The sequence below is a fragment of the Grampus griseus genome, assembly GCF_964374135.1.
Source record: "Grampus griseus genome assembly, chromosome: 6".
NCBI classification, from domain to species: Eukaryota; Metazoa; Chordata; class Mammalia; order Artiodactyla; family Delphinidae; genus Grampus; species Grampus griseus.
Window position 1 is genome coordinate 21,963,874 of NC_139000.1, and position 25,327 is coordinate 21,989,200.

At 40.2% G+C, this 25,327-nt stretch overlaps 1 protein-coding gene and 2 pseudogenes across 6 annotated transcripts in view; 2 read left to right on the plus strand and 1 right to left on the minus strand.

Moving 5' to 3' along the window:
• ECPAS (Ecm29 proteasome adaptor and scaffold) overlaps window positions 1–16,969 on the plus strand; it is a 100,983-nt gene extending 84,014 nt beyond the window's left edge. For all 4 annotated transcript variants that reach the window (XM_082656219.1, XM_082656220.1, XM_082656221.1 and 1 more), the window contains 14 exons: window positions 61–126; window positions 1,338–1,427; window positions 2,519–2,585; window positions 3,182–3,273; window positions 3,353–3,419; window positions 3,855–4,046; window positions 4,694–4,902; window positions 5,761–5,804; window positions 5,901–6,093; window positions 7,622–7,760; window positions 9,681–9,786; window positions 10,072–10,160; window positions 12,353–12,424; window positions 13,840–16,969. In XM_082656219.1, coding sequence (XP_082512345.1) covers window positions 61–126; window positions 1,338–1,427; window positions 2,519–2,585; window positions 3,182–3,273; window positions 3,353–3,419; window positions 3,855–4,046; window positions 4,694–4,902; window positions 5,761–5,804; window positions 5,901–6,093; window positions 7,622–7,760; window positions 9,681–9,786; window positions 10,072–10,160; window positions 12,353–12,424; window positions 13,840–13,979 — 1,566 coding nt within the window. In that variant the 3' untranslated portion in view covers window positions 13,980–16,969. The remainder of the gene's footprint in view (window positions 1–60; window positions 127–1,337; window positions 1,428–2,518; window positions 2,586–3,181; window positions 3,274–3,352; window positions 3,420–3,854; window positions 4,047–4,693; window positions 4,903–5,760; window positions 5,805–5,900; window positions 6,094–7,621; window positions 7,761–9,680; window positions 9,787–10,071; window positions 10,161–12,352; window positions 12,425–13,839) is intronic.
• On the plus strand, window positions 14,527–17,810 carry LOC309824114 (small ribosomal subunit protein eS25-like; annotated as a pseudogene). Its single transcript has 2 exons — window positions 14,527–14,574; window positions 17,398–17,810. The product of its transcript is annotated as a small ribosomal subunit protein eS25-like (transcript).
• Window positions 17,811–24,629: 6,819 nt separating this feature from the next.
• Window positions 24,630–25,327, minus strand: LOC309824115 (tricarboxylate transport protein, mitochondrial-like; annotated as a pseudogene). The gene has a single exon. The product of its transcript is annotated as a tricarboxylate transport protein, mitochondrial-like (transcript).

A 25,327-nucleotide genomic window follows, 5' to 3' on the forward strand; every position in this document is an offset into this window, starting at 1 on the left:
CAGGGAAGTCCCTGGAGGTTCTTCTTAATTGATTGAATGTGCTTGCATTTGTGTTCTCAGGCTGCGATGGATAGTGCCCGACTCAGTGCTGCCAAATCCTCTCCCATGATGGAAACAATCAACATGGTAAGTGCCTCACGTAATGAGAACATTTACCTTTGCTTACCTTAGAGTGTAATTGTTCAAAGTCTTCAGGTTACATTAAATGAAGTAGAGGTTTAAGGGATGAGTCAAGGCAGCTGTTGTGACTCTAGTTTTTTCTTACTATAGTTCTTTTTTCTTTTCCTGTATTACTAAATGGAATACTTTCCCCAATACTAGATTGCATCAGTCCAGATTTGTGTTACACAGGAGAACAATATATTGAAAGGTCTGCCTATAAATCTATATCTGTATCTCTTTTGGCCTGCCTATTTAGAAAGTTCGGATACTTGTGTCTGCCTGAGCATTGTTTCTGGGAGGACCTAGGAAGGTGTAAGCTGGAGCTGTTAGTGAAGTAGGAAGCATAAAAGGTAGGGAGAGAGAACTGAGCAATGTTGGTAGGTTGTTCAGTTAAAGGAAGGGGATTTGCAGAAAAGAGCGCTTGGCACCAAGTTTCGAAATTCCAATGTTTCTGGAATCATGGGTTAAAGATTCTCTAAGGTCACAAAAGCTGACTCTGCTGTGCATGCCCTGGAGTGGTTAAATGAGAGCTTGTGAGCTACTGGAAATTGTTTTGATGGGCAGATCACAGGTCTAGACAAGAGAAGAAGGAATTTTTTTAGTGTTTACTGGGGAACTATTACCAAAATTTGGTCTAAGGATGTCTTCGTTGGATTATGAGGGCAAAAGAAAGCTTAAAGAAATAGGAATAGTTAGCAAGCACCTTATAGATAGGCTCATCAGTAATAGAATATATGTCATTATATTTTCAAAAATATATAGTATAGCAAATTCAGCTAAGAAGTCAACTTTAATAAGGTGGCTTGATAGGGCAGGACCACGGAAGAAGGTCAGTTTTAATCTAGGTCTTTTACACTAAACATGGATTGTTAAAGAAGAAGTAGGCCCAGAGAGATCCTCTCTTCTTGGGTACTCATTATTTATTTTCTCCTTTATAAATCAATGTTTTTTATTATTTTTGTTTTGTTTTTAATGTTGATCCACTGATGAATGGTTTTCTTGTTTGTAGTATGATTTTAACATTGAAATTGGAGCAAAATCAAACCAGTGGTTTTTGCACTTCATGTCAAAACCAGTTGGGTACATAGTTGACGTGGGCAGTTATTAATTGAAGATGCGGTACTGACTTAATTATTTGCTAAGGTTAACTTTTTATATTTATTCTCTTCCAAAAGTGCCTGCAGTATCTTGATGTGTCGGTGCTGGGTGAGCTAGTTCCTAGGTTATGTGAACTGATCAGAAGTGGTGTAGGTCTTGGAACTAAGGTAAGCAAGTGTATTTTTCATAAGAGGAATTTGCATCTTCATTCGTTTGGGCCACAAAAATAGAAGAGCCGTCATGTGTGAAATTCATTTTTTTCTTAAAACCTGACTTTATTTTATGTTAACTATTTTGTTTCTATGACTGCACTAATAACTTAAAACATGTAATTCATTCAGAATATAAAACATGTGACTTATATTCAGTAAACATTGTCTTACTTTTTTAGTGGAATCATTTCTGTCCCCTGGTTGCCAGGTACATGCCCTCTGGGTCCTCGTTCATAATCAGTTATTAGTGGAAATGCTCATCCAGTTACCAAGTCATGGTTGCTTAAGGTGGTGATTAGTATTTTTCACAGAGGAATCAGTAGGTATTTAGATGGAAAAATGTCTTCCTTTCCAAGATTTTTCAAGGATCAGATCCCACACCCTACACTTTGAAAACAAACAACTCAACGTTTATTTCTCCTGACAAAATTAACATTTACTTGTATTTTAAAATTTTAGCATTTATAGATCAGGAGAAAGTTAGAAGTTGTCTGTTAGTTTACCACCCATGGGTTAATTGCTGTTGATATTTCAAAATGTTTCCTTCTGGTCTCTTTCTGTGCATGTGTCTTCTACGATGTCCTCTCTAATGGCCATATACTCTCTCATGTGGCTGAAACATCATTTATTTTAACCCATCAAGGAATACCTGATTTGTTTTCAGCTTTTTTGATACTAAACAAAGCGCTGTGATGAATGGTTTTGGACACATCTGAAGCTGCTTCCTTTGGTTAAATTCCTAGAACGGGAAATGTTAGAACAAGGATGGACAGGATGACATGTTGCCCTCCCAAAAGATTGTACGAGTCTCCTTCTCACTTGCAATGTATGAGAGCAGTGTATACTTGCAGCAAGACCTCTGCAGGAAGTCTTGAAGGAAATCTTTGTGTTAATAATTTAAAATAAGAGTTTTACTCTTTCTAGATAGAATCTTGGAGGGGCTGTAAGGCTTTGTGTATTTCTTTAAATCTTTGACTCCTAAAACCAAGGGTTTGATAGAACATTGTGACCATCAAATTTAGACCTTTGCCTTTGTAACCCTGTAGGGAGGCTGTGCCAGTGTCATTGTGTCATTAACCACTCAGTGTCCCCAGGACCTAACACCTTACTCAGGTGAGTTTGTCAAAACCACTGGGGTGATGTTTTTGTATGGCCATGTCTTGTGTGACAAGGTTTTAAAAGGAAAAACAGTGATCATTCAGACATGCTTGTGATATCGTGTACTTTTTCTTCCCTCAAACTCTCCCACTTCTACCTTTATCTCTGTTTGCAAGAGGTACAGGATGATCAAGCTTAGCAAGTTTTTACTGTTTTATAAGTGTTTATTTCTTGGTGGTATAAGGAGGTGAGAGTATCTGCTATTCTGTACTGTATAAATGGTTTATTACCATTTATATTTAATTTTACATCAGCATTTTTCTTTGCTTGAATTGGCTTCGAGATGGGGCTGATGAACTTTATGTACCTAACTCTTGTTTTTGCAACTGTCCCCATAATAGTCTAGATTAATTAATTAATAACAGGTTAATTTTTAATTTTATACCAGGCAAAGAGAAGCAAATGGATATACAAATGTAACATGCAAGGGTTCTAGACTACTATGGAATAAATCAGATACTAATTATAGGGTTAAGTTTGTTTTGGTCCTACGAACAGAGCAGAGCATTTGGTCAGCCAAGTATCAGATTTTTCTTCTTTGTTTCCACTAGGTAAACTCATGAGTGCTTTGCTTAGTGGCCTGACAGATCGGAACGGTGTAATTCAGAAATCCTGTGCATTTGCCATGGGCCATTTAGTTCGGGTGAGTTGAATTTCTTACTTAGTTAAGTAAGTATACTTTGATAATTATGAAGAACTGACCAGGATTGTTTCTCTTCCAGACGTCACGGGATAGCAGCACAGAGAAACTCCTGCAGAAACTCAATGGCTGGTATATGGAGAAAGAAGGTACCTTTTTTCTTCCTACTTAAATTATTGTTAAGTTAGATGTAAACAACCTAATGAAACAATACAAATCAGGTCTTACCCTTTCTGATTTTATGTGGTTTGCTAGGAACATTTCTGATTGATTTTACTGGTTTGTTTTGCTGTAGTACAAGTCAAGCAGTGGTCTGTTTTTTGTTTTTTTGCGGTACACGGGCCTCTCCCTTTGCGGAGCACAGGCTCCGGACGCGCAGGCTCAGCAGCCATGGCTCACGGGACCAGCCGCTCCGTGGCACGTGGGATCTTCCCGGACCGGGGCACGAACCCGTGTCCCCTGCATCGGCAGGCAGACTCTCAACCACTGCGCCACCAGGGAAGCCCAGAGCAGTGGTCTGTTTTGATCAGTTACCCTAAACACAGTAAGTGTCATAAAGATTGTTTTTTTCTGCTTCTCTTTAGAACCCATCTACAAGACCTCTTGTGCTCTGACTGTTCATGCTATTGGACGGTACAGCCCTGATGTACTGAAGAACCATGCCAAAGAAGTTCTGCCTTTGGCATTCCTAGGCATGCATGAAATTGCTGATGAGGAGAAAGCAGAAAAAGAAGAATGTAATTTATGGACCGAAGTATGGCAGGAAAATGTACCTGGTTAGTAAACAGTGCCTGTGAATTAAACCTGTTTCTTAAGAACCACAGTTGAAAATTTTAACTCATGTTTTTTTATTCATAAACTTCTGTAGTTACTTTCCCGGGACCTTAACAATGTGTGTCCCATTGGGTTCTCAGCCCATCCACATTTCCAAGTTCTCAGGTTGGCGCTCAGATCTCTTTTCTTTCCTCCCTCATTGCTGCCCATGTGAGAGAATAGAAACTGCCCAAGCGACGCAGAGCTTTGCTTATTTCAGTTGAGAATGAACAGTGATTTTCGTGTTGCCTTGAGTATTATTTTAGAGTAGTGCTTCTCCACTCTGCTCTTCATCTTGACACACGTTAATGGACGAGAGCCCTCCCGTGGACATATCCAAGTTCATAACGTCCTGCTGTTGTCAAGATTGCTCTCCCTTTCAGAGAGTGATGTGATGTAACCATTGAGAATCACTGCTTTAGATTGATGGTCACTGACTTTTATTCCAGACTTAGAAAAGAAAAATCAGTTAGTTTACATATATATATATACACATATACACACATATATATATACACAGACACAGACACACACACACACACACACGCACATATATATATATATATTTTTTTTTTTGGTCACTTAAGAGTTGCTTTTAATTTTGCTTTAGGTTCCTTTGGTGGCATTCGGTTATACCTGCAGGAGTTGATTACTATCACCCAGAAGGCTTTACAGTCTCAGTCCTGGAAAATGAAAGCCCAGGGTGCAATTGCCATGGCATCAATTGCAAAACAAACCAGCTCCCTGGTACCTCCGTATCTGGGAATGATACTGACCGCATTACTGCAAGGCCTAGCTGGACGAACATGGGCAGGAAAGGTAAAGGAACCATTCATGCCCAGTTAAATTTAAGGTATCCTTAAAGGATTATGACTTCATCTTTCATTTTCTATAAAAATTAGAATGTTGTTTTGTGGGACATCAGATGGGTTGTTGTTGTAAACCAGATTTCCTAGGCAGTTGGGAAGCTTTGGGTAAACTTTGCCTGATTAAATGTGATATTTCATCAAAGTATGACCCACGTGTCCTTGAATACTGCACAGTAATGCTGGAGGTTGGTTTTTATTTATCGTGTTCAGCTTTCCAAGAGAAGTCTTAAGCCAAGTGGTCACCCTTTTGTCCCTGTTGACCTCATGAACAGATCAGAATTTGGGCATATGTGAAATTGAGTAGCAAGGCAAGCTGTATCTAAACCCCGGGCTGAGGATGCCCATCTCTGGGGCCTCTGAATTAGTAAAAGTCATTTTTTATACAAGGGTGATGGTAGGTTATACACAGTGACTACTCAGTGGGGAGCGCGAGACCGTGGCATCATACACAGTCTGGTTGACGTGGTAGAAGCCAGTAGTGGCCAGTACAGAGCTCTAGATGAAGTACGGGTCTAGGAGTCGACACAGTTCTGATTCCATTGTTGATGCTTCTGCCTCTGTGACCTTGGACAAGTTGGTTCTCTAGGCTTTATGAAATGGTGAGGAAGACAGTTATCCTGCTTCCGTGGTTTGGAGTAAAACTCTGTGGATGTGCTTGTTAAACAGTTAAGTGTGTCAAAGATATGGTGACTCTGGTTAATTTTTGTTGTCATAATTTTTAAAAATTTATGAGGTAATTATAGTCATGTACAGCGTATGTAAATGACACGTTTGCTTAATAGTATTTCCTCATCTTTCAACCCTTTAGGAAGAACTGTTGAAAGCCATTGCCTGCGTGGTGACAGCTTGCAGGTAAATGTTCCTTCAGTGAAGATGCCATTTCTTACACTGCACCTGAAAGCTGCAGCCTTTATTAACTGTTGTGATGCTTTTGTATGGATCCTGCAGTGCAGAGCTGGAGAAGCCTGTGCCCAGTCAGCCTGGCACCAGTGAAATCCTCCAGGCTGTTCTGAAGGAGTGTTGCAAAGAGAATCCCAAATACAAGATTGCAGCAATCAGCTGTGCAGGGGATGTCTTAAAGGCCACCAAAGAAGACAGATTCCAGGAGTTTGCTGACATTGTCATACCTCTCATCAAGAAGGTAATGATCGCCATATCCTTTCAGGTCTGCTTTATACTTTAAAAAAATAAAAAAATTTAAAAAAAAGAAAGAAGGAAGAGATTTTCCTGTGTCCTGTTTGCATATTTTAGGAGGACTCATGTAGCTGCAAATAGCAGAAAAATCCCCAAATACCATGGCTTCACACAAGGTAGACATTAGTCTCTCACAGGAGAGTTTAGGGAGTCTGGCTCTTTGCAGCTCCCGGCTCTGCCTTCCCTGGGGTGTGGCCATTGTCTTCACGGTCCACCGTGTATCTGCATTCCAGGTGGGTGATGGCAGAGGAGATGAAGAAAGGATGAAGGATCAAAGTAGGTATGTCAGTTCTCTCTTAAGGAGAGTTCCTAGAAGCTGCTACAGGGCCCTTTCACTTCTATCCCACTGGCCAGTGCTTAGCCGGGTGGCCACACCTGGCTGCAGGTGAGGCTGGGAATAGTAGTCTTCATTCTAGGTATCCTTTTCCCCTCCATGGGAGAAGGGTGGCTGTTTTTTATTTTTTTTAAAAAAACAAAGCAGAATGATGAGTTTATTGCAAGGGTTTCATCCAGCGAGCCGGGAACCTCAAGGCCGTGGGAGCGGTGAGTTCCCGAGAGTGGTGTTGGAGTGGGCGAACAGTCCCTGTCTTGCTGCTGATACGCTCTGCCTTGAAAGCGTGTGCTGCAGCCACCCCGGGCACCCCAGAGTGAAGATAGACTCTGCCACATGCTGGGGGACTTTGATCAAAAGCAGACTTTGGTTTCATTTGGAAAATGAAGTGCTCGTTTTTAAAGGTTGGGCACTGGTTCAAAGAAAGAAGAGTATGGTTTACCTACTTACTTTTTTGTGAAACATGAAAATTTTTAAATAGCATTTTCATTCTGTTTCTTGTGTTGCTGCTAATTTGCTGTTGTAAAAAAGCTGTTTAAATAATTTCTGTTAAGAGGGAGGGGATCTGGGGATATGTGTATTCATATGGCTGATTCACTTTGTTGTACAACAGAAACTAACACAGTACTGTGAAGCAATTATACTCCAATAAAGATTTGTGAGAAAAATAAATTCAAAGTAAAATAATTAACTATCAAAAAAAAATTTCTGTTACATACATAATGATAGTGTATGACTTTGGCAGTCTGTATCATCAGCTTGCTGGACAAGTCACTTCTCTGCCTGTTTCCATATCTTATTAAGAAGGAGTTTCGATTTAGATTATTACCGGGTTCTTCCTCCTTTAATTCTGTGATTCTAATGCAAGTCTTTTTTATGTTGTGCTCAAAATACTACATATATGGTATTTTTTTTTCACCTTTGCTTACAGATTCCTTTAGAGGATTTCCGAAATTTATTGGAGAGGTGTGGTACTCCTGTTACAAAATCTTTTTACAAATAGGAAAACTCATGGTAGAGACTGTAGCATTTAATTCTTGGTTAACATCTCCTACTCTGGTACCCTGATTGTTTTAATAGTATGCCTGTAACTTTGAAGGAAAAAAAATTAAAATTTGCTTTCCTTTTTTTTGACATGTTCTAGAACTCACCTGAAAGCATTGGAGTCCAGACGACCAAAAATGAAGATGAGAATGAGAAGGAAAAGGAGCTCCAGCTGGAATCTCTGCTGGGAGCCTTTGAGGGCCTGGGCAAAGCCTGGCCCCGAAATGTGGAGACCCAACGTAAGCAGCAGAACCTGCCTTTGAAGAAGTGCTGTGGCCAGGGGTTACTTCATGACAGCGAAGGAGTTCCGTGTGACGAGTTATAGCTGCCGTTTCTTGTAGAGCCAGACTGATTAACGGCAAGAATCATCCAGTATAAATTTTACTCCTACGTTGGCAGATAATCTCATTGACTGTTTGTTTGCTAGGGCTGCTGTAACATATAGTACAACAGACTGGGTGACTTCAACCAGGGAACTGTATTTTCTCACAATTCTGGAGACTAGAAGTCTGAGATCAAGGTGTCAACAGTGTTGGTTTCTTTTGAGCCCTGTCTCCTTGGCTTGTAAATGGCCGTCCGTGTCTCTGTGTCCAGTACGTTCTTATAAGGACACCTGTCGTCTTGGGTTAGGGCCCACCCTAATGGTCTCTTTAAAACCCTGTCTCCCAACTCAGTCATATTCTGAGGTACTTGGGGGTTAGGATGTCAACATGTGAGTCTGTGGGACACAGCTCAGCCCATAACAACCATGATACATTTTATGTAGATAGTTTGACTACAAAAAGAATTCTTTCACTCTTCTTTATGGTGCTGTATTCAGAGGAATCCACAGAACTTATTAGTGGGGTCTCTTCATCTCAGAATTAATGGCCTTGTTGCCAAACCTTCAATAAGCAAATGAAATCTGTATTTCCCTGAGAAACTTGAAACTTTCTGAGAGTTTTTCAGAATTGAACATATCTTTCCGAAGGATTAAGTAAATAAACAGTAAGCCTTTACTGTTGGATTGGGTTGTAGTTAGTAGGAGTTTGCCTTGTGTTGGTTCCTGCAGGGCATCCTACATCTTAATATTCATGAATGTTATGAAAAGTATTGTTGGCTGTGATTGGAGGTTTCTAAAATCAGACTTAAAGGTTGTCTCTGAGCCTTGCCATCCTTTGTGTGAACTTCAGAAAGTATATTTGCTACGTATAGGGAGGGTTTTCCAAAAGATACAGATTTGTAAGAGGCCTTATTTCTTGGTATTATGTTATGGACTGCAGTGGAAGTCCACTTATTTGACATCATTAGGACTACTAACTTTTGCTTGATAGGTGGAAGAAGTTAAAGTAGGGAATTATATAAAAAGATGATACATACACAAAGCAGTTTTAGTATAAGGAGCAGAAATGTACCTTTGCTGGATTGGTTGTCATCTGGGGGAATGGCCAGGGCCTTTGAGGATTTGTTCCACACTGGCTTCTCGTATACATCTTACTCATAATGTATCAGTTTCTCGTTTTGTATCTTTATAGTGGAGAAAGAAATTACAGTCTCTTAGGAAGCAATTCAAGTGCAGAATTCTAGATTTTTTTACCCTCATCCATCTTTACATTTGTGAACCGTACTAAATTCTGCAGCATTTAAAAAATAACTACTTTGTTGAGTTTTATACTCCTGTTTCATCACTTAGCATAATATTAATTATATAATTATAATAACAAGTGCAGTTGGCATAACAGGTTTGGATAAAGCACCGTTGACTCTTGCTAAGCCTACAGCATGCAGAAGCTTGTGAGCCTCCAGAGTTCTGCTCTCTTTGGCTGTCATTCAGGGTGTTTTATGGGGAAAAGGCAGTGTGGTTTAGACTCTGTGTCAGTTCCTTAGAAAAGGCTGTTGCCTTGACAAAGAACACTTGTGAACAGATATATAGGATTTTGGGGGGGGGTGTTTCTGATCAGGGAAGTTTGTGGGAATTGGGCATAAAGTCATGCTGAAGTGTTTCCGAAATGTCATGGCTTTAATTAAAGGCATTTGTTGTTTTAATTTTTCCTCTCCCCTTCCCTCTCTCTCTCCGTCTATCCCTCTCTGTCCCTGTGTCTCTCTGTCTTCCCCTCACTTGCTCTGTCTCTTGCTTCTTCACATGCTCTGACCTGCTCTGCCCCATTCCTTTTTTCCAGGTTGTTATCGTCAAGAGCTTTGCAAACTGATGTGTGACCAGCTAAAGCTCAGCACATGGAAAGTGCAGCTGGGAGTCCTACAGTCAATGAATGCCTTTTTTCAGGGGTAATTTGCTTCATAGTTCAGTCATTTATTTAACCTTCCCCTACCCCTTAGCATTTTATGTATAATCAGTGGAATTTTTCTCTTTTTTTAACATCTTTATTGGAGTATAATTGCTTTACAATGCTGTGTTAGTTTCTGCTGCAGTGGAATTCTTTTAAATTTTAAAACTAAAAGCTAAAGTGACATCATAAAGCAATATATACAGATAGAAATTGTTTGTGCCAGAAAGGTTTTGGAATGTTTCTTAATAACTAGTATTTGTATCTTGCTTTCTGATTTGTACAGATTAATGCTTTTAGAAGAAGAACATGCAGATCCTGAGGCTCTGGCTGAAATTCTCCTTGAAACTTGTAAATCAATCACCTATTCTTTAGGTGAGTGGTAAATTGACATAGATAAGGAGTGTTCGTTCTAAAGCTCAAGGAGTTAAGCTTCAAACATTCCCTGCCTTGTGCTAGGAACTAAATTTATGGAACAACTACTGAACTCTCCTATTTAATATACTCAATATGTGCCCCCAAACTGGAATGTATTAATCTGGAACTGTAATTTAGGATTTCAACACCTAGATTAGAAAAACCTTTGTGACCAGTATTTTTTAAAAACCTGTACTTGGAAATAATTTCAAACTTACAGAAAAGTTACAATAATAATGCATGTAATACTTGTATGTCCTTTAGCCAAAGTCACCTGTTAACATTTTGCACCACTTACTTTATTACTTGCACTTCTGTATACATACTTTTTCCTCAACCATTTGAAAGTATATTGCTTACATCTTGCCCCTTTCCTCCTAAATTCTTCAGTGTGCCTTCTTTTACATACCAACTTTAGATAGTATAACATTGATGCAATATTTTTTAACCATTCATATTCTAGGTTTTCAGTTGACTCAGTAATATTCTTTTTTTTTTTTTTTTCGCGGTACGCGGGCCTCTCACTATTGTGGCCTCTCCCGTTGTGGAGCACAGGCTCCGGACGCGCAGGCTCAGCGGCCATGGCTCACGGGCCTAGCCGCTCTGCGGCATGTGGGATCTTCCCGGACCGGGGCACGAACCCGTGTCCCCTCCATCGGCAGGCGGACTCTCAACCACTGTGCCACCAGGGAAGCCCCAGTAATACTCTTTATATAATTTTTTCCTCTCCTCCATTAAGGAATCCAGTCCGGAATCATTTAGTGAATTTAGTTGTCATATCGTTGTAGTCTCCTTTAATCTGGAACACTTCCTCAGCCTTTCTTTGTCTTATGTGACATTGACAATTTTGAAGAAAAGCCTCCCCCTCCCCACATTTAAAACTAGAATGTTTCTCATTTGGTGTTTGTCTGATGTTTCCTTGTGATGAGATCCAGGTTATGAATTCCCAGTAGGGCTGCTCTATAAGTGATGTTATGTCCTGTCACATCAAGAGGCACACAGTGTCCACCTGCCCTCGTTGGCAGTGTTAATTTTGATTACCTGGTCAAGGTACTACTCAATTTCCTCTGCTGTATGGTTACTATTTTTCCCCCTTCTGTCGGTTAAGCAGCCTGTGGAAACACACTTTAAGACCATTCAGATAACCTGCTCCTCATCAGAACTGGGTCTACTAAGCAGTCTGGGAGAAGACACTTTAAGCCCATGCACATATACTGCTCCTCTTCAAAGTGTCTCTTCTAGACTTAGCATGCATTGATGGGTTTTTCCTGAACCAGCTTTTACTAAGATGATTTTCCAACTCTAGCACTTCTTCCACATTTACCATTTGTGACAGTTGGCATCCTCTCATAAGCAAGGTCCCTCCCTCTCTTGAACTCTTTATTTATCTATTATCCATATTGATTCATGGATTCCTTTATTTTCCCCTTTGTTTATAATTATTTTCCTTAATTAATTTGTTGCTCAAATTATCCCAGATTTGGCCAGTGGAAGCCTCTTCGAGCTGTCTCCTGTGTCCTGTTGCTGTCTCGCCACCATTCTTTCAAGCATTTGCGTACTTCGTAGCATGACAGCCTGTTATAAGCTCATCTTTTGCTTCCTTTGTCTTGGGTCTGGTTGAGTGTTAGTTTTTTCAGTAAACAGTTTCACTGTGAACAAGATGCAGTGTCTAGAGTAGACACCAAGGAAGCGTATTTCAGTTGTGATTCTTGGAGGTAGCCACATGCCTTTGGATAAATAACTGGCAGCTGAGAAACTAGTCTTTACGGGGTCGGGTCGCAGCCGGGTGTCCCTGAGTTGGCCTTACCCCTGGGTGATGTAATGTTCTTGGGTAAAATGAAGAGGTCTTGCAAACCTAAAGACCTTTCTTAGGCAACTTCTAAAATGGGTCCTTTAAATATTGCCATTTGTTACGGAGATTGGTATATTTGGCTGACAGCTTTTTTTTTTTAAAGTAAGGAATGTGGACATATAGCACATTTCAAGTATTTGATGATAAATTGGCTAAGGGAAGCTTACTTAGGAGCACATGTATCTTTCCCTGAATTTATAATTTCCGAACATCTTTCGGTAACACTAACTTAATCTTAGATGTTCTGTTTGTAAGGCATATAAAACAAATAATGTGAACTATATGATTTTCTTCCTAGAAAATAAGACCTACTCATCTGTGAGAACAGAAGCTTTATCTGTGATAGAATTGCTGCTTAAAAAACTTGAAGGTGAGTTCTTGATACTTCTCATTGGAGGACAGGAAAGCCAGGAGACTTTATGGCATAGGTTTTAGCATATACTCCAAAATGTAAATTAATATATTTGTACATGGAAGTGGAATATACATAGCTAAAACCTTCCAATTTTATGAAGTGTTAAATTTGGTACTCTTTTATTTTATATACTTTTAATGCATTATGAAGCTGTGGTTATCTCAATGAAGTTTTGGTTTCCATCGTGAATCTTGAGTTAATCTTGGTTAATTACAGCAAGAGGCTGACAGTGGCAGAACAGAGCTCACTATACATGTGTAAATAAACAGAATGACACACTGAAGAGTGGAGTTAGGAGAACATTTAACAGTTATCTACCTGAGTTATCAAATTTGATAGCAGTTTTCGTAATCCTATTTTTTTTTTTCTGTTTTCCTTTTTCTAAACCATCTTACAAAGAAGCAGATTTCGTCTAATGGTTTGTTCTATCACTGGTAAAAGAAGACTGTTAGCATTTTCTCCAGTGGTGTATCTGTTACTGATTTCAAAAGGAGGCCTCTTTTCTTTTTTCATTTCCCTCTTTTTATTATTTTAACCACGTGGATGAAGAATGGGGAATGTGGAACACTTTTCTCTAGAGCATTGTGTATCTGCTGTTTCTCCTTCTGTCTCTATCTTTGCTTAGCAATTAAAGCACCTCTCAGGGCTCCATAAAACAGGCCGTTTAGACTCAGCGACACTACATGTGTCATAATCCCTTTTTTCCTTGTTGAAGTAGAAGGGCTAGACACTTAGATATATCTCTGAATTCTCACAGTTTGCCAAATATGTATGAATATATTCTAGATGAGGAAAATGAAGCTAAACAGTGAGATGACTTGCGTGAAACCACATCACCAGGAAGTATCAGAACCTCATAAACAAGGTTTAGGATCTGATGTACTTTATGAATTTCTAATATTTTGAGTATGCCTGTAGTTCTCTGATGCTTTTCTTAAAGGAGTAATAAAGTGTCATCTGTTCAAACTGGCTTTGCAATTACGAAATTTATTGAGGACTTTTTTTTACTGAGCATATCTTACAAAGATATAGTCAGCTCAATTGCTGAAGTAGCTTTTTTGTTACTGTGTGCCCTGCCTCGATACTTCCTGCTTCCCAGCTGGCTTCAGGCTCCCTTCATTCTCTTTGTCCCACCAGCTCTGGGGACAGAGGATGAAACTCCCTGATTGGCCCTCAGGTTATTGTCAATAATTAGGCTTGGAGACAACTCTTAAACCTGTGATCATTATATACAGAACTGTTACCACGGGGTTGCTTTGCATTTATTTTGGGGATAGGATGTGTGGAAGAAAAGCAGAAAGAATAGTTTTGGATTCTCTGCTTGCTTCTTCTGTAAGGATTCTTTTGTTGCTCTTTCTCTTTCCATTCAGAATCTAAACAGTGGGAAAGTTTGACATCTGAATGCAGAGTGCTCCTGATTGAGTCTTTAGCAACTATGGAGACAGACAGCAGACCTGAGCTGCAGGAGAAAGCATCGTTACTGAAGAAAACACTTGAAAATCTGGAATAAATTAGAAGGGGAAGAAACAAACAAGTGCCATGTTCATTGGGGGTTGAAATGGTGGTATTCTCTGTGGGGGAAAGTAAAGATTAATCTGTAGCATGCATCATTCCTTGGCTGAAATAAAAAAAAAATGCCTTAAATTTTGTTCCTTATTAGCTTTATTTTACTTGATGTTTTAAAAGTATCTGGGCTGAATAAACTAAATGGAACCTTGGATATTTGAGAGGTGGTTGTAGGTGAAACTGACAGAAATAGCTGTTGAAAGAGCTAAAGGTGTTAATAAAGGAAGAGACAAAGTTGCAGAGGAAGCTGCATAAAAATCTTAGAACTGCATCCAAATTTTAAAAAGTTATTTCAGGAAGGGGCTGTATCGACTACTTAGTTTAACCCCCTTCTTTACATCTGAAGAAACAGGTTATGAGATGACGTAGCTTCCTTGCGGAGGCCTGCGCCGAGGCTGGAACCTGTGTGATGGATGACCTGCCCAGGACACTTTCTTTTACAACCTGCTGCTAATCAGTGCTAACCCTGGCCTACCTGAGAAACTCCCAAGATGAGATGGTACAGCAGTCCTGGCACCAGAACTGAACTGACCCATTATGTAAGCATCACTGGATTCTTGAAATTCAGAAGTTGAACATTGTCTTGTCATTTGTTTAGATGATTGGTTTTTAGAAAATGATTATCTACCAACCTTACAGGTTGAGAGGGAGGGAAAATTTGGTCTCCATGTAATCGTCCTCCTTTTATAAGCAGATGAAGGTAGATTAGGACAAGATTGTTCATTTTGTCTCTTACGTATTTTGCAAAACACAAACCAACAACGAAATCGTGACTGCTTGGTTTAGACCATTTATAATCTCAAAACTGTAAAGACAAATTAAAATTTTCTACCCACTTTTATGCTTACAGTCACGACTATGGGATAGAAAGGAAAGCATTTTAATTAGCCGTCTGGGAATAACCTGATACCATTCAAAGTAAATAACTGCAGATGTAGGGTTTCTTCCTTTCCTTATGCTGCTCAGGCCCCTGCCTGAGGATGTGGGGTAAGGGGAAAAAACAAATTTAACACAAGTGTTTATTCAAGTAAAAGGAGAACTCTCTAGCTCACCTTGGATTACAAGCACAAAATTGGCGTACACTCAATACTGACCCCTTACTGACATTAACACCAGGGTGGAAACTCCGTGTTATTATTTTTTGTGGTCTCTATTAACCAAAGTATTTAAAATTTTCTTGACTGTGACCCATAGTAAAACTAACTTTTTTTCATCATGACCCAGAGCAATGTGTGTGGGGTGGAGGGGAGGGAGGGAGGGAGAGAGAAACAAAGAATGAATATAAAATCTTTAACTGAAATAAAATGTTTTGTGAAATGGTACATTACTATGTGTGACCTGCTTTGATCCCTCCCCGCCAACTCCCCACCACCGTTCTGAATGCTCTTTCAGACCCACTAAATTCATTTCCTGACTCATAAATGGGTTGTTATTCAGTTTGAAAAACACTGCCATAGATAGTACCTAAACCTAGCTGCATATGCTATGTTCTGGGGTTGCTTCTGTTTGGAAAAGGGGTTTACAAATGAAAATTTAAGTGTTTATTACCAAAACATCCTCTTAGCTGGTACTAAATATAATTGTGAGTTTTAGTAGCATCATGAATTTTAAGTAAACTATCATGGACTTCCACTTGAGAGTGGTGTTTGCTTGGGGAAAAAAAATCAACTCTGGGCGTTTTTCAGAAAGCTTGCGTCCTCATAGGACTTGGTGTTTTCCAGATCTGTATTTCCCCATCCATGAAGTGCTGTCTGACTTTCATTTACAGTACCTGGGATACTCTTCCTAGGCAAGAGTGCCATGTAGGTCAGGTATTGTTGGAAGGTAAGAGTGTAAGGGCAAGAATTGTGCTCTTGGCCGTATCAAGTTTAAAACCTCATCAGATTTTATGCTTTTTAAACTTTTTGTTATTCAATATTGGGAATTTCCCATGGTGCTGAGAGAGGTGCTAAGATACTTGAACCTTAGTGCTTAGTGCTGTTGAATTAATTTGTTTTAGTTTTCTAAGCACATTTCTAAGTTTTACACTTAACTGCCTTCATCTTGACCAGCCAAGTCATTTGTACAACTAGTAACGTTAACTATGGTCTCCCAGTGCAGCTTGTGTTGGTGTGCATGGGCACACGTATTTATTTAAAAGAGTTAATAACTGAGAGTTTGTCATTGTGGAATGTTGATATTAGTGAACAGATGGCAAAAGGACCCGTGAACATTTATATCTTTGGCCTTCATTTTCCAAAGCTATGTGGAACAGATTTTTATTATTTTTTTTCCCTAGGAATATTCAGTGCTACTTGTCATATAGGCAACTGATTTAGAGAGTCTACTGAATTCCTTATTCCTGGAATATATATCGTCACAAATTTATTGATATGTGAAAAGGAGGTACCTGAAATTTGGCAATTGGAAATCAAAACAAAGTATCAAATTGTCTTTTTGGTGATAAAGAGCAGCCATTTCTTTAATGAATGTTTGTGTCTAATTTACAATTGCCGGTGTGTCTGCCTGTAATACAGTGTACCTGCGCAATAAAACTGATTGCCACCAAATCCCCACTGCTTTACCCTTCCATCTTTTACTTGTGTATTTACTAATGAGAAGAGAAAAGAAAAAAAGATGTGACCTTGTTGGTCTGTGCTCTAGTAGCATTTGCACTGTATGAACACTGTCTGCCCGTTGGGGGAAGTTTCTATCTGCTGCTGCCACAATATATTCATGCTGCTTGTGAAGTACAGGGAGTTATTTTGACATTGGCACTCATTGTAATGTACAAACTGTTGTTAAATGGATGTATATGTAACAGATTTTTGTATTTTATATGCAAAGTCTTCATAGAATCCTCTGCAATATGTACTAAGCTAGCTAAGCATGTGGTAGTCTTGAAAGGAAAACTCCTTCCCATGCCCAAGAAGATATTAAGTGGTAAATAAAAGCTGCATGATCAGTTCTTTGAAGTGGTGCATTAATTTTTACTGGTTCTCTGGGAAAATAGTTAACTTCCAAGGCATTGCCTGGTTATACTTTAAAGACCAAAAAAAGCCCTACTGCGTGCAGTATTCTGAGCTACTTCTACCAAACAGAAATTGTTGGCTTAAGTGTCTGGGAGTTCCAAGGCAAAACACAAACAGAGGCAAGGCACCTGAATAATTACTGTTAAATGCTTAGAGAGAAGCAATCATTGAAAGATTGGATTTTTTGATATAGGTAATCCCTGATGAACACATAGAAACAACAAGCAGTTCTGCTCTTGGTTAAGATTAACATACATGGCTATGCACATAAAACATCAGAGCTCTAGGTACATCCTATGTTGTAAACAGCCAAACAGATTTTAGGCTGTGGCTTTTTGTCCGACATCTCAGCAAGGCGCAGTGGGTAGCAGCTGCTCTCCCGGCTTCGCTGTGTCGCCCAAGGACGACAAGAAGAAGAAGGATGCCGGAAAGTCAGCCAAGAAAGACAAAGACCCAGTGAACAAATCTGGGGGCAAGGCCAAAAAGAAGTGGTCCAAAGGCAAAGTTCGGGACAAGCTCAATAACCTAGTCTTGTTTGACAAAGCAACATAAGACAAACTCTAAAGAAGTACCCAAACTATAAGGTTATAACTCCAGCTGTTGTCCCTGAGATACTGAAGATTTGTGGTTCCCTGGCCAGGGCAGCCCTTCAGGAGCTCCTTAGTAAAGAACTTACTAAACTGGTTTCAAAGCACAGAGCTCAAGTAATTTACACCAGAAATACCAAGGGTGGAGATGCTCCAGCAGCTGATGAAGACGCATGAACAGGTCCCACCAACTGTATATTTTGAAAAATAAAACTTTATTAAATCAAAAAAAAATTTTTTTGTCTGTGGAAGATATGCTTGAAGGTGAGAGATACCTTGCTTTTTCTCTCATAGCAGCTAAAAAGCCTAAGCTGCTCCCTTCTATGCTTTTCCTCCTTTTTCCCTTCAAGCTAGTACCAGATTATTTGATTAGAATAACAATTGGTTTTTAAAAAGTGGAAAACCCACAACTAGAAATATGAAAATCACTAAAGGAAAAATCTTATTGGTAAAGGCAAATATACAGTGAAGATAGTAAATCAACCACATATAAAGCCAGTATGAGCATTAAAAGATAAAAGTCGTAAAATCATCTATATCCACAATAAGTTGAGGGATACACAAAACAGTGTAAAATATGTCAAAAATAGTAAACGTGATTAGCTCTGATAGTTTTCTCGTAGCATCTTTATTATAAAGCAGAATCTAACACACCATTGTAAAGCAATTATACTCCAATAAAGATGTTAAAAAAAATGTAAACGTGGAAGTGGGTAAAAATGCAAGGATGTTAAAATGCATTCAAACTTAAGAGACCTGCAACTTAATCACATATATATATATATATATATACAGATTGCTATATATAAACCTCGTAATAACCACAAACCAAAAATCTGTAATAGATACACAGAAAAGAGAAAGAAATCCAGGCATAATATTAAAGATAGTCATCAAATCACAAGGGAAGAGAGCAAAAGAAAAAGAAAGGAACAAGAAAGCTACAAAGACAACCCCCAAACAAAATGTCAAGAGTACATACCCATCAATAATTACTTTAAATGGACTAAATGCTCCAATTGGAAGACACAGAGTGGCTGCATGGATACAAAAACGAGACCCATATATATGTTGCCTACAAGAGACGCCAGATCTAAAGATGCACACAGATTGAAAATGAGGGAATGGAACGAGGTATTCCATGCATGTGGAAACGAAAAGAAAACTGGAGTAGCAATAGTTACATCAGAAAAATTGACTTTAAAACAAAGACTGTGACAAGAAACAAAGAAGGACATTACATAAGGATCAAGGGATCAATCCAAGAGGAGATATAACAATTGTAAATATATATGCACCCAACATAGGAGCACCTCAATACATAAAGGAACACCTAATACATAACATACACCTAAAACACCTAACATAGGAACACCTAAATACATAAAGTAAATCTTAGTAGATATAAAGGGAGAAATCAAGAGTAACACAATAATAGCAGGGGATTTTAACACCCCGCTTAATAATTTTCATATATAACGTACAGCAGTGTTAATTATATTTATATGTTGTACTTTATATTCCCAGTACTTATTTAACTCATAACTGTCAGTTTGTACCTTCATTCAATTTTCCTACCTCCCAGCCCCCACCTCTGGTAACTACATATCTAATCTCTTTTTCTGTGAGTTTGTCTTTGAAGTAAAATTGACCTACAACACTATGTTAGTTCCTGGTGCACGGCATAATGATTTGGTATTTCTGTACATTACAAAATGATCACCAGGATAAGTCTGGTTACTATCTGTCACTGTACAAAGATGTTATATTGTTATTGACTTATTCCCCACACTGTACATTTTATCCCCATGACTCATTTATTTTGTAGCTGGAAGTCTGTACCTCTTAATCTCCCTTACCTGATTCTCTCATGCATCCAACTCCCGTCCCCTCTGGTAACCACCTCTTTGTTCTCTATATCTGTGACTCTGTTTTTGCTCTGTTTGTTCAGTTGCTTTTTTTTTTAAATTCCACATGTAAGTGAAATCATACAGTGTTTGTCTTGTTCTGTCTGAATTATTTCACTTAGCAGCATGCCCTCAAGGTCCATCCATGGTGTTGCAGATGGCAAGATTTCATTATTTTTTAAGACTGAGTAATATTCCATTGTATTTATATGTATATATGTGTGTATATATATGTATATATATACATATACACACATATACGTATATATACATATCACAACTTCTTTATCCATCTGTTGATGGGGACTTAGGTTGCTTCCATATCTTGGCTCTTGTAAATAATGTTGCAATGAACATGGAAGTGCATATATCTCTTTGAGATAGTCATTTAGTTTTCTTTGGATATGTTCCCAGGAGAGGGATTGCTGGATCATATGGTAGTTCTATTTTTAATTTCTTGAGGAAACTTCATACTGTTTTCCATAGTGACTGTACCAGTTTATATTCCCACCAACAGTGCACAGGGTTCTCCTTTCTCAGTATTGAATTTTTTTTAATAGATGGTGAAATGTTCTAGGATTGATTGTGCTGATATTTGCATGACTCTGAATACACTAAAAAAAAATCATTGAATTGTACAATTTAAATGGGGGCAATTGTATGGTATATGAATTATATCTTAGTAAAGTTGTTTTAAAAAAAAGACAATCCATTGTAACTGGGTCATTTTAGAGTATTTGTAAGTTATAGATAACGAAACATGTACTGATTATTTTTCCATAGACACTATTTGTTAAAATATGTTAATAAATTGTGTTCCCTAACAAAATGAAGCACAAGATACCTCTAGATACCCATGGAAATGGCTAAAATCAAAAAGAGCTACAATACCAAGCATTGGCACAGATACAGAGTAACAGAATTGTCATATATTACTAATGCAGTTTCAAAATGGTACAGCATCTTTTTAAAAAAATAAATTTATTTATTTTTGGCTGCAGTGGGTCCTCGTTGCTGCGTGTGGGCTTTCTCTAGTTGAGGCGAGTGGGGGCTACTCTTCATTGCAGTGTACGGGCTTCTCACTGCGGTGGCCTCCCCTGTTGTGGAGCACGGGCTCTAGGCGTGTGGGCTTCAGTGGTTGTGGCATGCGGGCTCAGGAGTTGTGGCTCACAGGCTCTGGAGCGCAGGCTCAGTAGTTGTGGCTCACGGGCTCAGTTACTCCGTGGCATGTGGGATCTTCCTGGACCAGGGCTCGAACCCGTGTCCCCTGCATTGACAGGCGGATTCTTAACCACTGTGCCACCAGGGAAGCCCCCTCGTACAGCATCTTTAAGAAACAGTTTGGTATATCATATGAAGTTAAGCATATACTTGCATTATGACCCAGAAATTTTACTCCAGAGTATTTACCCAGGAGTAATAAAATAAAAACCTATGTTTGCACAAAAACTTGTAAGTGAAGAGCAGAATTATTCATAATAGCTCAGAATTGAAAACAATTCAAATGTCTATCAAGTAGTGAATAAACCATTGTGACAGATTTATACAGTGGAATACTACTCAGTAATGAAAAGAAATGACCAATACAAATATAAAACATTTTGCTAAGTGACAAGGCTGTATATTATATAATTCTATTTATAGGAAATTCTAGAAAAGGAAAACTATAGTGACAGAAATCAGATCAGCAGTTTCAGGCATGAGCTCAGGGGAGACTGACTGCAAATGGGCACAAGAGAACTTCTTAGTTGTTGGTAATATTCTATACCTTGATTATGGCCATAAAACAAATTATGGGGCTTCCCTGGTGGCGCAGTGGTTGGGAGTCCGCCTGCCGATGCAGGGGACACGGGTTCGTGCCCTGGTCCGGGAAGATCCCACATACCGCGGAGCGGCTGGGCCCGTGAGCCATGGCCGCTGAGCCTGCGCGTCCGGAGCCTGTGCACTGCACTGGGAGACCCCACAACAGTGAGAGGCCCGCATACCCAAAAAAAAAAAAAAAAAAAAAAAATTATGGCTCTCACTTATTTAAAACAGCTCCCCATTGTCCACAAAATTAAATTTAACCTACTTAGTCTGGCATAAAAACCATTTATGGGGCTTCCCTGGTGGCGCAGTGGTTGAGAGTCCACCTGCCGATGCAGGGGACACAGGTTCGTGCCCTGGTCCGGGAAGATCCCACATGCCGCGGAGCGGCTGGGCCCGTGAGCCATGGCCGCTGAGCCTGCACGTCTGGAGCCTGTGCTCTGCAACGGGAGAGGCCACAACAGTGAGAGGCCCGCGTAACGCAAAAAAAAAAAACCAAAAAAACCCATTTATGATGTTATTACTGCCTAGTCTTAACAACTTGTAAGTTTATGCTTCTGCCTGACTTTTGTCAATCAAAACAACTTTCAGATGCAAGAATGTGCTAATCTAGAAGTTCTGTGTTTAGAAAATAAGGCTTCTTGAGACCTCCTTGTTCACCAACAATTCCAGTGTGTGCCTGGAATCTTTTTTGAGTCATCTGTGGAGAAGCCTCCATGGGCCCTCTGTACATTTCTGCTCACATAATTCCGTCACGAAATGTATACAATCTGAGTGCTTTTAGGTGTTCTTTTTTTATATGTAGCTCCCAATATTACACTTTAAATTTCTTGACAAAATAACTTTCTCTTTGAATCCCTAAAGAATATTTACTCACAGAATGTATCCTATCTTTTAATTGATTTTACCGAGGCTTTTTAGTCTGAGATCAGCTCACCAGTTCTGACCGCAGCTTGAATAAACTCCTGCCTAAAGGAAAAAACGTCTCAAATCCAAAATCCTTACCAAGTTCACACTACACAGTCTCTCACAAATATTACCCTTAAATAGTCTGAATTCCTGACCCAGACTCCATGGGATATGAGAAAATGGCTATTGTTTTACGGCAATAAGTTTTGGTTACTTTGTTATGTAGCGACAGGAAACTGATACTTCTGATAGTAAATTTTCATACCATGTTGGGAAATCACTTAAAATCTACTAAAGGTGGGCTTCCCTGTTGGTGCAGTGGTTAAGAATCCGCCTGCCAATGCAGGGGACATGGGTTTGAGCCCTGGTGCAGGAAGATCCCACATGCTGCGGAGCAGCTAAGCCCGTGCGCCACAACTACTGAGCCTGTGCTCTAGAGCCCGTGAGCCACAGCTACTGAGCCTGCGTGCCACAACTACTGAAGCCCGTGCACCTAGAGCCTGTGCTCTGCAACAAGAGAAGCCACCTTAATGAGAGGCCTGCGCACTGCAACGAAGAGTAGTCCCCACTCGCTGCAATTAAAGCCCGTGCACAGCAACGAAGACCCAATGCAGCCATAAATAAATAAATAAAATAAAATAAAATAAATAAATATATAAAAGCTAGAGTAGATATTAAAAAAAAATCTACTAAAGGTGACTTAAGCGTGTTCTATCACTTATTGCTTTCACTCCTAAGTATAAACTCATGCACAGACATGAACCAAAAGGTACACATGCAGGTTTGTAACAACATTAGTTGAAGTAGCCAAAAGGTGGAGCGAGCCAATTAAAATGTCTAACAACAGAACAGTGGATAAAGTATGTTATGATCATAAAATGGACTATCATATAGTAATAAAAACTGGACAAACTGCAGCCACATCAACGTGGATCTTGCAAGCATACTGTGGAGGGAAGGAAGCCAAACATACCACAATGCATAATCTGATGGCATAAAATCAGCAGGTAATGTTCTGTGTGTCCTCGAGAAAAATGTGTATATGTATATTTTGTTGGGTGGGTGTTCTATAGATCATGTGAAATCTGGTTGGTTTATAGTGTTGTGCCAGCCTCCTATATCCTTGTTGGTATGCTATTTAGTTTTTTTTTTAACCAATTATTGAGAATTCAGTATTAAAGTCTTCAACTATTATTGTTGAATTGTCTAGTTCTCCCTCTTATTCTGTCAGTTTCTGTTTGGAGTGTTTTGGGGCTCTTCTTTTCAGGTGCATATATATATTTATTTTATTTAGGCTTTAAAAAATTTATTTTATTATTTTTTAAAATTTATTTACTTATTTGTTTTTGGCTGCATTGGGTCTTCGTTGCTGTGTGCAGGCTTTCTCTACTTGCGGCCAGCGGGGGCTACTCTTCGTTGCGGTGCATGGGCTTCTCATTGCCGTGGCTTCTCCTGTGGAGCACGGGCTCTAGGCGTGCGGGCTTCAGTAGTTGTGGCTCGTGGGCTCTAGAGCGCAGGCTCAGTAGTTGTGGTTCATGGGCTTAGTTGCTCCGCAGCAAGTGGGATCTTCCTGGACCAGGGCTCGAACCCGTGTCCCCTGATTGGCAGGTGGATTCTTAACCACTGCCACCAGGGAAGTCCCTATATATATATTTATAATTGTGTGTCTTCTTGATGGGTTGACCTTTCTATCATTACTAAATATGGGCCATATTTTCCTGTTTCTTTGCATTCATCATATTTTGTTGTTGAAAACTGGACATTAAAAATAATATTTGTGGCAAATCTGGAAATCAGATTCCCTTCCCATTCCAGAACTTGTTGCTGTTGGTGTGTTCTATTTTTAGTGATTTCCTGAACTAATTCTGTAAAGTCCCAATTCTTTATTGGACCTGACCAATGAAGTCTCTACTCAGTTAGCTGAATGGTCAGCTAATGACTGGACAGAGATTTCCTTGAATACACTGCACCAAGAAGCTCCCCATTCTGGCAGCTACTCCTGTTCCCCCATTAGCCAAAGCTCAATTATCCAAGAATAATAATAGAGAATAGCTAAGACGAGCCAACACCCTATAATTCAATTTGAGCTATCACTATATATATTTTTTTTTTTTTTTTTTTTTTTTTTTTGCGGTACGCGGGCCTCTCACTGTTGTGGCCTCTCTCCCGTTGCAGAGCACAGGCTCCGGATGCGCAGGCTCAGCGGCCATGGCTCACGGGCCTAGCCGCTCCGCGGCATGTGGGATCTTCCCGGACCGGGGCAGGAACCCGTGTCCCCTGCATCGGCAGGCGGACTCTCAACCACTGCGCCACCAGGGAAGTCCCTATCACTATTTTTATAGATCCTTAGTCTTCCCACCCAGACCCTCAGTGCTCAGTCCGTCTTCCACCCTTTGTTGAGCAGCTTCACTACCTCATCGTAGATGATGAACACGAGGGCCACGTCCAGGCAGGTTCGGCCCCGTAGGGGGACGATGCCACTGCAGAACGCTTTGAGCTCCTCATACCTCAGGACCTGCGAGCAGCCGTCCGTGTTCGGTGTTGCTCCGCCTCCCGGCCCTGCTTCCGGTCTTGACCTAGTCCAGAGGTGTGTTCCCAAAGACGCTGGCTGCGCTCGCGATAGCTTGAAAACCCCGTGATCAGCAGTTTCCCGGGCTCGCCGGAGTTGGGCGCTGGGTACCGGTTGTGCAGGGAGCTTCTGACCAAGAAGCGGACGGCCCGGTGGGATCTGCCGGCTGGCGGCCCTGGTAAGTCCTCTTCAGCCCTTGTTCCCGAACAATCTCCCTGACCCCGTGGAGGAATCCTCTGTACTGTGGGTTTAGGGGAGATCTGGTCGTGTATGAACTTCACCTGGATGGTCTCCCTGGGCGCACAACCACCACGGCCTCGGCCTCGCGGGCGCCCAGGCCACACAGCAGCACACGTGCTGTCCAGCGGCCCCTGGGCATCCTGCGCGTGGGTGCTGAGGGCTGCGACCATCTGGACGTGATGGCTGCTTTGGGGCTGGAGCCGTAGAGTGGGGAGGAGGCCTCGGTGCGGCCCGGTGCACCAGGACGGCCGACCTCCTGCCAT